The sequence below is a fragment of the Xiphias gladius genome, chromosome 8, assembly GCF_016859285.1.
Source record: "Xiphias gladius isolate SHS-SW01 ecotype Sanya breed wild chromosome 8, ASM1685928v1, whole genome shotgun sequence".
Taxonomy (NCBI): domain Eukaryota; kingdom Metazoa; phylum Chordata; class Actinopteri; order Istiophoriformes; family Xiphiidae; genus Xiphias; species Xiphias gladius.
In genome coordinates this window covers 10,923,144-10,939,411 of record NC_053407.1, presented here as the reverse complement: position 1 = coordinate 10,939,411, position 16,268 = coordinate 10,923,144, and the positions used below count along the sequence as shown (strand labels likewise).

General features: G+C 42.6%; 3 protein-coding genes across 3 annotated transcripts; 1 reads left to right on the top strand and 2 right to left on the bottom strand.

The window, feature by feature from the left end:
• Window positions 1–520: 520 nt before the first annotated feature.
• Window positions 521–9,982, bottom strand: fnbp4 (formin binding protein 4). Its single transcript, XM_040131914.1, has 17 exons — window positions 9,608–9,982; window positions 8,982–9,059; window positions 8,753–8,883; window positions 6,522–6,696; window positions 6,049–6,196; window positions 5,771–5,864; window positions 5,323–5,667; window positions 4,968–5,160; window positions 4,681–4,820; window positions 4,491–4,595; window positions 4,084–4,217; window positions 2,917–3,086; window positions 2,382–2,677; window positions 2,126–2,243; window positions 1,576–1,769; window positions 1,189–1,346; window positions 521–1,029 (listed from the first exon to the last, which is right to left on the bottom strand). Exons 1-17 carry the CDS (start codon window positions 9,828–9,830, stop codon window positions 942–944), a joined length of 2,790 nt encoding a protein of 929 aa, XP_039987848.1. The 5' UTR covers window positions 9,831–9,982; the 3' UTR covers window positions 521–941.
• An 85-nt stretch (window positions 9,983–10,067) lies between these two features.
• Window positions 10,068–14,529, top strand: LOC120792682 (seipin-like). The gene has a single exon (XM_040131918.1). The coding sequence runs from the start codon at window positions 10,091–10,093 to the stop codon at window positions 11,333–11,335; it is 1,245 nt and encodes a 414-aa protein (XP_039987852.1). The 5' UTR covers window positions 10,068–10,090; the 3' UTR covers window positions 11,336–14,529.
• Window positions 14,511–16,139, bottom strand: lrrc10 (leucine rich repeat containing 10). The gene is made up of 2 exons (XM_040131919.1): window positions 15,955–16,139; window positions 14,511–15,719 (listed from the first exon to the last, which is right to left on the bottom strand). The coding sequence occupies exon 2, from the start codon at window positions 15,608–15,610 to the stop codon at window positions 14,747–14,749; it is 864 nt and encodes a 287-aa protein (XP_039987853.1). The 5' UTR covers window positions 15,611–15,719; window positions 15,955–16,139; the 3' UTR covers window positions 14,511–14,746.
• Between the last annotated feature and the right edge of the window lie 129 nt (window positions 16,140–16,268).

Sequence of the window (16,268 nt, the reverse complement as noted above, 5' to 3'; positions counted from 1 at the left end):
CAGCTTTATCACTTCTTTAGACGAATCCTGACTGGCTTTTTCCTGTTGATAACATTACCGTTAGCTTCTTCATTTGACCACTGCTACCGCCCTATTCTCAACTTGGGCAACGACAGTCTTTTGTCTAACATTCACTTACCTCGCTTACATTTCAATTGCACTACCTTGCCTTAAAAAAAAAAAAAAAACCCAAAACAAAAAATTGTATATAAAAGAAATAAAAAATAAAAAAGACCGACAGACCGAAAAGCAAACGTGGTGGCTACTACAAGTGGACCAATCTTTCTCGACGTTCGCGACGTTACTAAGCAACAGGTTGTTATCAACAAGCCCGCGGTTGCCGTGCGGGTGCCTTACTCTTTGAAGCAGCCCTCAAGTCAAGAAGCGATTCCCAAAGTCACGATTTGGAGTCAAAATGGTCGTGTATGAAACACTTTTCTTTTACAGCATATTAAAATGCAGAGCGTATGAAAACAAACAAACAAACAGACAAACAAACAATGACAAGGCTTTGGAAAAAAATGTTTAATAACTTTTTACAAAATATACAGGCTCAGTGACATTCCCTCCCCTTCCAAAAACATGGCTTAACCCATTATACATTTTATGTACACTGTTGTAAAAATGCTCAATAAAATAGATGAACCCTCCAAGCAAACTGTGGTGGTCATCTACATGGTGGTGAAATATTCATAAACTGATGAACTCAAGACATTTGGCACATTTACAATTTTGGCAAAACAAAAAGGACATTCAAACCCCTCCGGTGAATGGCCTGCCATGTAAGGGCCTTTAAATGTCTCCATCGTGAACAAGGAACATGGTGGAAAAAGTCCAGAGATCATTGAACAAAACTTAAACTGGGGGAGGATGACCTTATGGTAGGGGTAAGAGTGGATTTTAAAAATGTTGAGTGGGAAGTGTGTGACGCAGGCCAGATGTTACGTGCTATTCATCTTCCGTTTCTTCAGTCGCTCTCGCCAGTCTTCAGGAAGTGCCTCAAAGTTGGCGTTCTTTGAAGCTTTTCCTCTGGAGAAAAATAAAAACAGTAAAACAGTGAGCATAGGGTTGTTAAGAAGGAAAAACAGAAGAAAATGGAGTTGAACTCAATGGAACAGTGTAGTTACATCTGTATAATATTAATTAGACCATTCAAAAAAGGTGATAGGAAATTGTATAGAAACATACGTCATGAGCTGCTGTTGCTTCCACTCTTCGATATTCTTCTTAGTAAGCTGGTCTCTGTCCTCGTCACTGGAGCTGCTCTTCTCTTCCTCATCCAGCTCTTTCTGGATGCTCTGCCACTTCTTCACCAGAGAAGGCATTTTCGTCTTACTCTTCTTTGACTACAGAGTGAAAGAGTATCAATAGGAAACATTTACCTGAGGGTTCTATTGTATGTAACTAAACGTTGGATTACAAGGATGGTCTGATTGTGTACACTTGCTAGCTTGATTTCCAGAGCTTGTATATTGTAGATTTAATAATGAATATTATTGATATTAAAACACTTTTTCCACCCAAAATGTATCTACTACCTTCTTTTGACACGTTATGTAAAATTCCAATACTAACCTTATCCTTTTTGGCTTTCTTGGTCTTGTCTGTGGGCAGAGCTTTGGCTCCAGGAGGTTCAAAGGGTGGCTGGGATGGTGGCGGTGGTGGTTGAGGAGGTAGGGCTGGGACAGGTGGGACCGGAGGTTCAGAAGGAACCAAAGGGGCAGTGACGGCCGGCACACCCCAATAGGCAGTTGTTGACATTAGAGGAGCTGCAGACAGAGAAACTGTACTGTTATAGGGTAAACATGTGAATGTTGCTAAAGGTATTGCAACTGCTTGTTTGAATAACCACTCCTTAATTAAGCTCTGCCTTAGTGCAGTGTTACACCCCAGTACTTTCCTCAGTATATACATACTTATGAAAAGTTCTTTCATGCTCATTATTTTTGATTGAAAGCACTTGCACCTTCTTGCACTGCAAAGGTTCAGTATTTAGGGTGGACATTGAAATTGAGCTCTAGTTGTGTTTCAGTGGATGTGTAATAAAACAGTTCACACAGATAATCAAGGAAAAAAAAAACCTCACATATACTGTAACTGCAGATGTGCAGTGATATCTGTTTACCTGCACTGGCAGCTAGCTGGGTGTAGAGAATTGGACTGCTGCCAATAGTAATGGCTTTATTCAGCTGACCAGCTTTACGTTTCTGACCCTTCCCCAAGGGGCCCGATGACTCCGCAATCTGTGTGAGTGACAAGAAATACAATAAAAGTTAAAATCTGCTGTGCATTACTATTCTGAATTTAAACACTTAACGTTAAAAAGGCACCATATTATCAGGAGCATACCAATTGAAGGGGAAACTTGATTACGCCAATACCTTTATGCTAGCAGTGCCTGGAGGTAAAGGAGGCCTCCCGCTGCCGTCTTCCTCAGTTCCAGGGGCTGGAGGCTCGCCGTCATTATCATCATCCATCTCCATCTCTACCTCCATGATCTCTCCATCACTGTCAGGAGGAGGAGGAGGTGGAGGAGGTGAGCCGGGGGGGAGAGGCGGAGGCGGGGGGTAGTCGGAAGGTGGAGGTGGGCTGTCCGGAAGAGGGGGTTGGGATGGAGACCAGAATGCACTGGGCTGAGGGGGTGCTGGTGGGTCAGCTGCAGCATAAGTAGAAGATCCTGTGTTTAAAAAAGGCAACAACATGGGGTGTTGGTAAGGGACAGTTTTCTATATCATTAGTGTACCTCAGTACAGCAAAGCAAGCACTGAATATTATCCATGCACATTTTCAATAGGAGACACACTTACAGGAAACATTAATATATGAAATTTTCTTTTCAAAGGTCATTAAGGATGAGACTTAACAGGCAGATTTTACACCCAATATAGGGAGCAGCAGCAGTAGTATTAGACTGACCTGTGACCCCACAAGTGGATGCAGATGATGTTTTGGTATCCCCTTGGCCGGAAGTCTGTGTCTGGGTACCTTGGCTGCCTTTCAGGTCCTCCTCCTTGTCCTCCTCTGTTGGGAAATCCCACTGGGAGGCACCAGTCCGGTCCTTCACATAGAAATACCGCCTGTGCTCTCTAAAGAGTGGGACAACAGAGATAGAAGGCAAGAGTCTCAACAACTGGCCTAGCAACTGGCTGAGTGGCATAATACCCTGGGACGGTGGGGCAAGGAAGTGGACATAATGACCACAGTAAGGGGCAGGGGTGTTGGCATGGACAGCAACTTTAGCCATCCAGAAGAAGGGTCCAATTAGAGTGTGGTTATGAATGTGGATAGGGAACCCACCTTGCTCTCAAAAACAAATAAAGCAAAACAAATCATCTCTAGGTCCTGAAAGTAGCATTCAGCAGCTCACACCATGGTTGTCACATTTGTTCCGATTTAGACAACCATTCCCACCCAGACACAGGAAGACGCCAGGGAGGAAGTATCATCATCATAATCAACAACAGCCATAGGTCAGAAAATAACAAGCACACAATCAACTCATTTCACATCAGAAAGAAGAAAATAAAAAAAACAGGAAGACATATGAAATAGAGTTGGTCTGACCTGCTGGATTCCCGTCATTGCTCCATCTTCACCTTTTATTTGATGCGTGACACTCGTCGCTTCCAGGGCATCACTCTGTCTGCATTGCATTCTGGGGGCTGTAGTCCTGTAAAATGCAAAGCTCTCCCACACAACCAACCTTCCTACCATACCGCCCCCCCCCCAAACTTTGACTGATTGGACCCATAATCAGTCTATAACTGCCCTCACAACAAAGGGCTTAACAGTCTGTTACAGGGACAGGGAGTCCTCTCTGTGGCTGGTATATTTTACAGGAAGCAGGCTGGCCCAGAGTGGACGCTCCCTTATCAGTGCGTGCAAGGCAGAGTGCCAGGATTGCATCACAGAAACCTGAAGAGTCTGTTTCTGGTAAGTATTTCAATCCACTCCAACTGGTTAAGCTTCTCCCCAAGTCATGTTACAAAGTCTGCAACCTCGGCAGTGAAGGGGGTGTAGTCACACGGTAAGATTTTTGGGAGACGAGGGAGTTTAGAGATGTGAAAGGTAAGGAGCGCGTACCTGTCCCAGTGGCAGGACCAGCCTTTAGGGGTGGCGTTAAGTTCGTAATATTTTATGTGTTCAGCAGCTTCCTGCAGCCTGCGGCGAAGATAGACCCCATTCAGAGCGCCCTCCCTCCAGTCAGCGATCCGTGTCTAGGAGGGACAAGTGACAAGAGTGAGATAAAAACCCAGAAAGCAGAGGTAAAGGGATAAAGTAACACAAAAGAGTAATTACACTAAGTTTCCGGAATGACACCTTGTGATGGATTATTATGAGAATTTTAAATATTAAGTACTACCACGTGGCTGTGTGCAAAAATTATATGAAATAAGATTAAGCATTAAATATTTTAGAAGTCGCACTGAGATAGCTACAACTGGAAGCTAGGGTAATATTGCTTAGAAACTGAAGAATTATCCTTTCACCTCAGTTTGTAGCAGAAGCAACTGGAAGTTCGAGATTGCCTTTTTGTTTATCCCCAGGAACTCCATCTTGCTGGTTAAGGTGTTAGCCAGTTCTCCAATCTGAAACTATATTTTTTTTCAGCATTAAAATAATGTCTTAAAAAGTTACCATCACAATTATTATGATTAGTAACAGTAACATTGTTCTTACCTTGAGCTCAGGTGTTTCTACTTTGAGCTCAGGCGTTTCCAATTCTTCTTTTACCAGAGGTTTTGAAACCGATTTATCCTCGGAATTGTCTGGTTCCTTGTCTTCTCCTTCTGCAACACTCTCTGGGACTTTAGAAAGCGCTACAGGACACAAAAGATGAATTTAAGTATGCAGGGATTTCTGGATAAAAACACTAACAGGTAGGGTTTTTTTTTTTAAATGTAATTTTCCCACCCCTGTCATGCATGCCACCCTTCACTAGCACATGTGTAAACCCTTGGACTCACCAGTCTCTGTGTCGTCCTGTAGGTCTGAGCCTCTGCTGTTAGAGTCGGGGCTAGCAGCAGAGGGGAAGGCAGTCTTCCACCGCTTTTTCTTCAGCGGAACACCACGAGTGCCAGAGGCATCTTGGCTAGTCTCAGAAGAAGGACTGGAACCCCCGGTGCTCCCATCACCCTCCTCGAGTGCCCGGAGCTCAGCCTAGGAGTCAGATGTTAAGAGTCAAGTTAAAACTAGGTCAAACTGACATGAACATTTGCCATTAATGTAAGAATGCCACTACTGTGCACTAAAAGAAGACCTCAAAGTAATTCCTGCCATTTATCAAAGTTGCACACTGAAAAACCACCATTAAATCCCCACCTTTTTCCTCTCCAGAGCCAGTTCCAGCTCCATTGTGTCTTCCTCTGTCTCCTCCTCAGCATCCGAGTTGTCTCCTGTCTGCTTCTTAGCACCAAGATCTTTCTGGACAGTGGGGACTGAGTCTGAGTCTTGCAGAGGGGTAGAGGGGGATCCTGCAGGGCGTACACCCTCTCCATCAGAATCCAAACTGTTCTCTGTCTCATCCAATCCTTTAAGTAGTCTCTTTCTCCATTTTTCTTCTGCTTCTTTCACTTCAGAGGGGATCAGAGGACCAAGCAAAGACGAAGCCACTCCACGGCGCTCCTCTTCTTCGCTTGTGAGTCCTACAACACTCTCGATTACCTCCTTTTAAATAAAACATGAGATATATTAAAACTTAAAATAACAATCTTTAAATACCACAGACTTAGGTTGATTCACATTTGTGTTGGACTTGAATGAAACTTGCCTTCACTTTGGTCTCTTTCACTGATGTAGGGGCTGCAGTGTTTTCCTCTGTGTAATAACCTCCATGGGCTGCTCCATTGCCATTAACACTAGAGCTTCAAAGAAACATACAAAACATATCACACAATTCAATTTCTGCACAGGGACAAAACCAAGAAAACTTAAAACAAGTGGACTTCAAATCATGTAGGTACGGTCATTTTAGCTGGCTTCAAAGATGAAGATGCCATTCACAAAGTTGTGATAATACTCAGCCCAATCTCAGTCAGTCACTCCTACCTGTTGGCATACTGCCCAAGGCTTTGCACTTGATCAGCTAGATAGTGTGGCAGCTCCCAGGAAACCTCGTTGGTCACAGTGTTCCAGTAGTAGTAGCAACCGGATTTATCGTCCCATACCTCCTGCCAGTCTCCCATCTCTACACCCACTGCAGAAAAGGATACACATGAGATGCTATGAAAGGATAGCACATTATGATCAATCTCTCTCTTTAGGCTATATCTTGAATGATTTCACGATTTCATCAGTTTGTAGCAATTCGGAAAGCGGACCCAAAATATCATTAGAATTCTGCTATACTAAAAGGTAGCTGGCCAAAAAAAAAAAAAAACAACCTCTTTTGTTAGGAAGACAACTATAATTATTATGCAATTGTTGTGTTAAAGTATTATAACAGAGATGTGAAAAGGAGTCTACTGCAGAGGAAGAGACATCCGGACATGCACATTTGATCTTAAATACAGTGCAGTTACCTCCAGCTAGTGAGTACTGAGTATTGTACTCAAACTCTGTGCTTTGTTGATTCTGTCCCACACTGGCAGCAGGCTGCTGAGTATTAACCTCGGGTCTGGGTGGTGTGGTAGTCGGTACTGAAGGATGAGACGTTGCATCATCTGAACTTGGCTGAGTGGTGATTGCATCGATTTCCTGTGGTGGGACAAATGGCAACAGGAATTAATATTTTTGACAAAAATATGTTTTCAGACCCAAGAATGAACAACACTCTTGTAAGCACTAGTCTTTACATAAATAATGTGATTTATTGATGAAAAACCAGGCCCAAGTTAAAAAACTACAGAAAATTGATTCTAAATCTTTGTGCTATAAATTGCTTGCAAGCTATAATTATCCAAGATGGATCTAATTACGATCTTTCCTTTCAATTCACAACTTCATACTGTACTGCTGTCAAAGCTCATTTTGCCCAATTGCTTATCATGAACCCTTGGAATATAAAGAGACACTTAGTAGGTTATGCGAAAATGAAAATTCTACGGTCCTCTCACTTAGTAAGGTGATATGATGAACAGAGAAACTCAATTTATTTGTTTTGAGACCCTGCATGGTCAGTGCTTAGTAACACCCCCTTCGGCAAGTATCACAGCCCGTAAATGCTTTTTGTAGCAGCAAAGAGTCTGTCAATTCTTCTTTGGGGGATTTTCGCCCATTCTTCCTTGCAAAAAGCTTCTAGTTCTGTGAGATTTTTGAGCCATCTTGCATGCACTTCTCTTTTGAGGTCAATCCACAGTTTTTTGATAATATTTAGGTCGGGGGACTGTAAGGACCGTGGCAAAACCTTCAGACTACCTCTTGAGGTAGTCCATTGTGATATTTGAGGTGTGTTTAGGATCATTATCCTGTTGTTAAAGCCACCCTCTTTTCATCTTCTGCTTTTTTACAGATGGTGTGATATTTGCTCCCAGAATTTGCTGGTAGTTCATTGAATCGTTTTTTTCGCTGTACCAGTTAAATGCTCCCTGTGTCACTGGCTGCAACACAATCCCAAAGCATGATCGATCCACCCCCGTGCTGTCGGAGAGGTCTTCTTTTCCTAAAATTCTGGACTTTAATTCTCCTAAAATACCTTTGCTCATTGCAGCCAAAAAGTTCTATTCTAACCTCATCAGTCCACAGGACTTGTTTCCAAAATGCATCAGGCTTGTTTAGATGTTTCGTATTTTATGGTGAGGATGCAGGAAAGTTTTTCTTCTGACGACTCTTCCATGAAGGTCATATTTGTGCAGGTGTCGGTGCACAGTAGAACAGTGCACCACCACTCCAGAGTCTGCTCAATCCTCCTGAAGATCTTCTGCAGTCAAATGGGGGGAGTGCTTTTCTAGCAATCCTACAAGCAGTTCTCTTGGAAAGTTTTCTTTGTCTTCCAGACCTCAACTTGACTTCCACCATTCCTGTTAACAGCCATTTCGTAATTACATTACGAACTGAGGAACTGCCACCTGAAAACACTTTGCTCTCTTCTTATGGTCTTCTTCGGATTTGTGGGTATCAATTATTTTAATTTTGTAGAGAGCTAGGCAACTGCTTAGAGGAGCCCAAGGCTGCTGATTGTTGGGACAAAGTTTGAGGAGTCAGAGTATTATCGAGCTTTTCGAAATTTGCATCACTTGGACTTTCCTAACAATGACTGTGAACATCCATAGTCCTAAGAAGCTAATTAAGGTCTTAGACCTCGGTAAAAGTTATCTGCGAGCTCAAATCTCTTGGGGTGCCCAAACTTTTGTTTGGTAATCCTTTCCCTTCATTCCCGAACTCTAAAATTATACAAAACAAAAATAATACACTAATCTTGCTTAAAATGTCGAAAACAATGGTTCATCTTTAACTTTATGCCGTTCTGGGATCCTTAATCGTTCTACTCACTTAACTATTAACAGTAACAGAAATGTTCAGGGGTGCCCAAACGTTTTCATGCCATTGAATAGGTAAATACCAATTGGTTCATTATGCACCTCAATTAAATATAAGACAACTGGGTTGGCACTTGTGTTTCTTGCTGTTGTGAACCATACCTGCGTAGATGTAGTAGCCTACAGCCTAAACTATACCATATATGTTGTAAGTATCAACTTACTTATATTGAAAGTATTCTTCCTAAAGGATGACACAAGATCAACATAAACACTGTTTCGGAATACAGAAAGCAAAACGGGGGATTGAGATATGCAGCAAAGTATATACTCACTGCCATGAAATTGGCCAGTGTACTGTCGATGTCAGCTGACTGGTTGTGTTGAGAATCTGCAGTTGAACGCTGAGAGTCTCCAGCATCCTCTTCGTCGCTATCCTCGTAGGCTCCAAGCAGAGACAACCCCTCTACAGGTGGGGACAAAAACATTTTGCTCAGTCAAAAGGCCGTTTTGTCTTGTTTCCACTGCCCAAGAGAGAGAGGGACACACACACATTTACGTTACCTGTGGCCTTTACTGCGGGAGCCTTCATGTTTGTCCGCATCTCCCTCCCGAATCTGTGTCCATCACCCTCCGGCTCCTCTGCAAATCACGCAAGCCAAGAGGTTAACGTTGAACTCCGACAGTTTGACTGCAGCACGATAACTGGCTGTAACGTTACAAGCAGCCACAGACTGGCTAACGGTTAGAAACTAACGTTGTGCACCCACACGGGGACCGTCCTCGCATTCCTAGATAAACCAAGTAAAACGTAACGGTATTTACGTGTTATGCAGGTGAATTACGCTTGGGTTAACTGGCCCAGTCATTTATCATAAGTCTATTTTTGGCAAGCCTTCAAAAACTGCTAGCTTATTAACCGCTAGCTTAGCAAGCTAGCCGATAGTTTCTGATCGATTCGTTAAATGAAAAAATAGCGGTTTTGTTTCGTAAGCCGTAGCCACTTGGCTATTTCCTGTTGACAGTGTATATTGGCACCGAATATTACCTTATTCGGCAGCTAAATACTGTTGAGTAAATTGTTTAGTTTGTTTTTACCTGAAGGGCCCAATCTTCACACCTCGAGCATTTAGCTTTCAGCTAGCCTAAAGCTAACAAGCCACTGAGATAGCATGTTTCAGAAAAATTACCATCAGATCCTGAGGGTGCTTCTTCCCTCTCTCCTGCATTCCCACCGCGGAGCCCGGGAGGTGAAAGCTGTAGGATTGTTCTCCGACCGACCGCTCCTCCTGTGAGGCGACTTTTCTTCCCCATCCCCGCTCTGAGGGCCTGCTCCCTTCGCTGGCGTCGTCGTTGCAGCTCTCCTCCGCTGTTTCGAGCTGCCACAAAAGAAGGTATGTACTTCCGGATCATAGGGTCATGTTTTGTGCGTAGCGGCAGTTGTATTTGAACGCCAGCTAACTTGCTAACGAGCTCAGACACCCTCCGTCGGAGGGCTTCCAATGAAGTCAATAGAAAAAACAAAATCGACGTTAAACCTTTTTTTCTTCGGTCACCCAGCTTGCTGACCAAAGCTAACACTCGTACGCTTGAGTGTATGGTCGAACAGACGTGACATGGGAGGGTGAAGATAAGCAATTGGCTACACAGTTTCGGAGGGGAGCCACCTACTGATGTATGAACACAAGGACCCACCGCAGAGGCAGCAGTCAGCAGGGCTCGAAGGAGGACCAAGGGCCCAAACCAGGACCAGAAAAAGGTCGGAGGGTTCCGTATCAGACACGATGGGGGCTGCGATGGGACCCGTTCTACACTGGTTGCACGATGTAGCAGCTGTGACTCTACTTAAAGCCCGGCGGACTTTATTTCAGGCTGGCATCCTGTTTTGCGTCTTGGTTCTGCTGCTCTGGGTGTCCATCTTTCTCTATGGAAGCTTCTACTACTCCTACATGCCCACTGTGAGCTTCTCCACCCCTGTGCACTTCTACTACACCTCTGATTGTGATGCCTCAGAGCCAGGGCTTTGCTCATTCCCCACGGCCAACATCTCTTTCATGAAGAATGCGAGAGACCAGGTGATGGCTTACGGCCAGCCTTATCGAATATCTTTGGAGTTAGAAATGCCAGAGTCTCCGGTGAATGAACAGTTGGGTATGTTCATGGTCCGGATGTCTTCTTATACCAAGGGTGGGAAGACGGTCTCATCAGTGGGACGATCAACTATGCTGCATTACCGCTCCAACCTCCTGCAGACCCTGAATACGTTACTGTTCTCTCCTTTCCTTGTGATTGGAATGGCTGAGCAGAAGCAGCTCATAGAAGTTGAGCTCTTCTCAGACTACAAGACAAATGCTTATGAGCCCACTTTTGGCGCTGTCATTGTGATCCAGTCCAAAAGAGTGCAGATCTACTCATCTCAGCTCCGTATCCATGCCTACTTCACTGGTATACGATATGTTCTGTACAACTTCCCCCTGACATCTGCAGTGATTGGCGTGGCCACCAACTTTACCTTCCTCAGTGTCATCGTGCTGTTCAGCTACCTGCAATTCATATGGGGCGGGCTCTGGCCTCCAGACCAAGTAAGAGTGAGGGTTATGATGGGAGACAACACCCGCATACAGCAGAGGAAAGAGGAGGCTCGGAAGCGCATTGAAAGGGAAAACTCACTGAAGGAACTTGACACTCCTAAAGTGATTGGATCTGTGAATGAAGCATGTGATTTCCAGGGAAATGACACAGCGGAGGAGCTGTCATCAAAGAAGCCTTCAGTTATCCCAGATACCAAGGAGGAAGGGTCTCATGACTCCAAGGAGCCCGAGGAGAAAGACTGCTCAGACGTGTTGGATGGATGCCTGCTGCCTCATCAGGGTGAGACGACACTCCGGCAGAGACCTGGACCCTGGATGAGCCTGTGAACCATGCCACTGCACACAGTTAAAGTACCTATAGTGTCACTTCACATGCCACATAATGTCCCACCACTCTTCCGCAGATTGAAAGTCATTTGGCAGATACTGATATATTTTTTCAGTTGGCACAAATACAGATGCATGACAATATATTACCTGTGTTGTTTGAGCTAACAAACTAACAAAGTTTACCTCATAGTAACTTTGATTTCTGCTCATGTTTTTCTGCTTATTGTCTGCTCAGTGAACTGATTTTCCTAGAGACCACAGCACTATTACCGTCTCATGTTAGTGCCATTTTTGTGATCAGTTGCTGCCCAAACAAATTTAACACACCCTTTTTAAGTCAGTTGAATGTGCTTGTGTTTTATTGTTCTGATGTCTTTGAGGTGGCATTTTATCACAGAAGGGCCAGCCTACATTAACTGAGGTACACATCCTGACAATCCTTCCATAAAAATAAAACTAGACAGTGATTCTCTCATTTAGAAGTTCACACATAAATAGACTTGATTTTTTTTTTTTTTTTTTTTGGTTTTGAATGTAGCTGCCGTGTGCTATATTCAAACAAAAAATTTTTAGCTGGATTTTGAACATCCAGAACTTTTTCACATCCTAAGCAAAAACATGCCTCGTGATATTTTTTCTCAGATGCTCTCTTGTAGCAATTAGATGTGGAAAATCTGCCGCCAAAAGGGTTTTTATTTCTAATAACTTCTTAGAAAGAAATTGCAAATGGGCCAGCCTGAGGGATATAAGGAATTTGATGCATTTATTATTCTTTTTCATCCTGCAAATGGTCTGTCACGGTGTAATGGCTGACTTAACTGCCGGGGCACATTAAATTAAAGGTTTAGCACTTTTACAAAGTTGGTTTTCATTCCATCCGATCTTTGTATTCAGTATCTGTTACAGTGCAGTTTGCACTCTGCAGTTTAATGTTGTGAAAATGGTATTTATTGTGTTTTCATCACAAAGAAGCAAGATATTTTAGTCTTTTAAGAGATATAAGTTTGTTCATAGGTCTGTTAATTGAACATGTCTGTATTTAACATTAAAGAACATACAGTATGAAAAGGATAAGTGAAGCTACTGTAGTGAAATTGGCTCTTGTTGGTAAAGCTAATGATGATAAGGTAATGTAGGAATTGTTGGCACATAGCTCAGCCTCCATGTATTTAACCTACACTTCAAGGAACTTTAGGGATTAAGCATAAGTATATGTAAAGGGTCGTTTAAATTGTGATGATATAGGATTTTGTACCAAAGATGTGAATTTGAAGCACTCATCACTTGGTCATCTTGAATTCTGTCTATCAGAATATTCTTCTAAATGCCTCTGAAGTTACATGAGTAGGTGTTAATTATGTACTGGTACTGAATTAAACAAATAAAAACAGAGTGTTGCAGATCTTTTTCTCTTATTTGATAATCTAGCATAAATTTGGGGGACATCTCTGTAAAATGATAAGGCTGCTCAAACTACCATCAGCAACATTTCTGTCTATAGAAAAATCTGATAGTGTGTTGTTTTAAAGTCGGGTTTGCAGGAAAGTTTGTGCCATTTTTGTATACTACTTAAGTTTTTCACACCAAAGTCGGAGATCTTTTTTTTGTCAAAACTTTTTGTCAAATACATAGAAAAAAGTACATTTACTCCTGTTAATATATCCATACTTACTATTTCCCACTTTGGAAAAATGTGTCATGAATACTGGAATAACAACATATTAACCAGACAAAAATATAATATATTTGCAAATTTAGTTCTCTCATAATATTTTATATGAATGAAAAATAGGTTTTGAGTCAGATCGGAAAGCATTTTTAAAAATAAGCGGTGATTGTCGAAGACGTACTAAATTGTACTTTTCTTGTGACTTAGCTATTCATGCTCTTTTTAAATAAAATAATCAAATCTAATTGTCACAAGTCACAATCATAAAAATATCTCAACCAAGAATTTTTTTTTTTGTCAGGAGATTTGTCCTTATATCTGAGAGGTTTGTGGAACATTGTAGTTATATTTTGTCATGCTTTAAGAACACACTGTTATCTCACTCAGCACACAGCTGATCCCATGTGTCAACATATGGTGGTGATGTGAGGAAATTTTCAGATTTGGGGGTGTGACAAGGCACCATAACAACGTCAGGGAGTCTACCTTTGGCATACATAATGAATGCATTTGAATGATAGAACAGAAAGATGCCTTCAACACATTGAACCCGCAGAATTATAGCAACAGACAGCAAAGTAGTTGTTATTTTTAATAGGAAGCAGAATGAAAGCTGAGAATGCAGTAGTTCAGTGTGTGATGCAATTAGAAATAATCACATTTCCAATAAAATGGCTGGTATGCAGCCTATTTAAATCTCTAAAAAAATTAGCTAAAAAAGGATTCAAAATGCGCGAGGACCTTTAATCTTGTTTACAGAACATTTTCCTGGTATACTGAGGAGTTTGAAAGCTACATTAATGATCTGTTCCAATTCAGAACCTTATGGCGATGATATTAAGGCCCATTAGAAGCCTTTATTCCAAGCCACAGCTCCAGTCTGTCTGATGAATTATGAATTGGTCTGGATAAGGAGTGCACTAATTGACTTAAATCATCCATCACTTGTATTAAAAACCTCACTGTATTTAGCCTCAGCAGGTACAGACAATTATCTCAGACTCTGCCGGAACAAGAATTTCTCCTCTTCTTTTTCTTGGTCTCTGTAGTATAAAGAACTCACACATAACATTTGAGTTTATATGGTGCCATCTCATGCTTGTTGTTGATTTAATGATTAAGTTGTGCATCAGCTGACATCAGGGTTATCTGGAACTGAGTGAATTTGTAGATGACCCAGCCTCAGCAACAACTAACTGCATAGTCTATTTAATAGAAAAGTATGAATGCCAGTCTGTACTACTTTCATGCAAACACATCAGTAATTGCAACTACTGTTTACAGTTTACTATCTGTAAAATTCTGTAAAATTCCTAAGATAGATGCCTTGTACCATAAGATGAAATAGTTCAGAACTTTCTGACTAACAGAAAATCTGATGTCGGTGAAAATTAATAGTAATTTACAATGTCACTGTTTGTGCACCTAACTGTTTGAAGGCATGGACAGAATTTTACAAATTCAAATAGACAATTACACTTTTTATACATATCAGTAACCAAACATATTAAACATTTTTATTTCAAGATTCAAATGTCCCTTTTCACACAGGCCACATTTTTGGACTACCTATCACTCAGTGTCTTATATTAAAGCTCATATGACTGGCTTTGCCATATATGGACCAAAGAACACCAGCCTGATGTACAACACACCCCTCCACTGTAAGTGTTCCCACTTGAATGTCATCCTGTGCTGGCAGACCTCACCACAGCTGAAGGTCACTTTGTTCCGTGACCCTAAATGTTGTGCTCGTCCTCAGGTTGTAGTTCTGTGACCTCGGCTGTAGTCTCACTAGCTGCTTTGGACCCATCATCTTCCTGTTCATCATCTGAGCTCTCCGCCCAGCGTCCGACCCTCCTGACTCCCTCGCCTACCGCTGGGGCGTTAACACAGGGGTTGTGGTCATAAATGACAAGTTTCAACCCCTGCATGTGAGACAGGCCTGGGAAGTGGCGTATTCTGTTCCGATCCACATCAATGACAGCTAGAAAGTGCATTTCCAGCAACACTGGTGGAAAATCTGCCAACTCGTTCCCAGCAAGCCAGATACTTCTCAGCTCTTCCAGCCGTCGAAGTTCTTTCGGTAAACTCCGTATCTGGTTATAACCGAGGTGCAGGGTCTTGAGATTAGAGAGCTCACAAACCACCTTAGGGAAAACAGTGAAGCAATTAGTCTCCAGCCACAGAGTACTAAGTTCCTTGAGCTCTTTCAATTCTCTGGGGAGGTGGTAAAGCCTGTTGTTACCCAGGTAAAGGATGCTGAGCTGGGGCAATCTGCAAACAGCAGCAGGGAGCTCTTCAAAGCAGTTAAAGTCGAGGGCCAGCAGCTGCAGCTTCCTCAGGCCCTGCAGCTCAGCAGGTAAAGCGCTGAGGTTGTTGTCACTCAGGTAGAGCTTCACCAGCTCATTAAAGACACAGGCAGCAACCGGTAGCCGATGCAACTGCCGGCTGCTCAGGTCCAGGGTCCGATCAACAGGCATCTCCTTCAGGTCCCCCACTAAGAAGCGCTGACAGCGCTCTGAGGGAATGAAGGCGATAACACCTCGCATGGCGTTACCCATCTTCCTCACTGACGCTGGCACACCACTGGTCCTCCACATCAGTTTCGTGCCAGACAAGGGTTGCACTCAAGCAAGTTGTTGGTGCCTTCTAGTGAATTTCATGGTCTCCCATTAATGCTCCTCAAACCGCCCCTCTAGAGTTATGGATCTTGATAGTATGCAAAAACAAAACAAGTTAATGACAATGTAATACATCTTTGTAATACTGCAGCTACATGTAGCAGCAATTACACGATTATGATGCTGAATTACCCCCTTTTATCTGATAAAATCTATGCTGGTGAATTATTTACAAAGAAAATAAGCACCACCAGTCATCAAAAAAGAAACAGAAAACATAATAAGCGTAAAGATGATCATAATAAGACCTGAAAAACACCTACTTTCCATCGTTTTTCCTGCTCATGTCCATGACTCTCAGCATCACCTACAGAAAGCCAATTGTTTATCCAACTTAATGAGCTGAAAACCTATTGTATTCCCTGGGCAGATAATCCCCAGTGCAGTCCTCAGTGGTTCCGAGCTTTGCCCTGACTTTCATGGCGATAGCAACCACTAGCTGCTCTCTCCTCCCCATTTGTGCCTAATGACTCCCCCCCCCCTTCTTTTCCAAGATGACAGAGGTGGGAGAGAGAGAGAGACAGGGAGGGGCAGGGTGCCATAGATAAGCATAAGAAGTGCTTTGTGATGAAAGAGC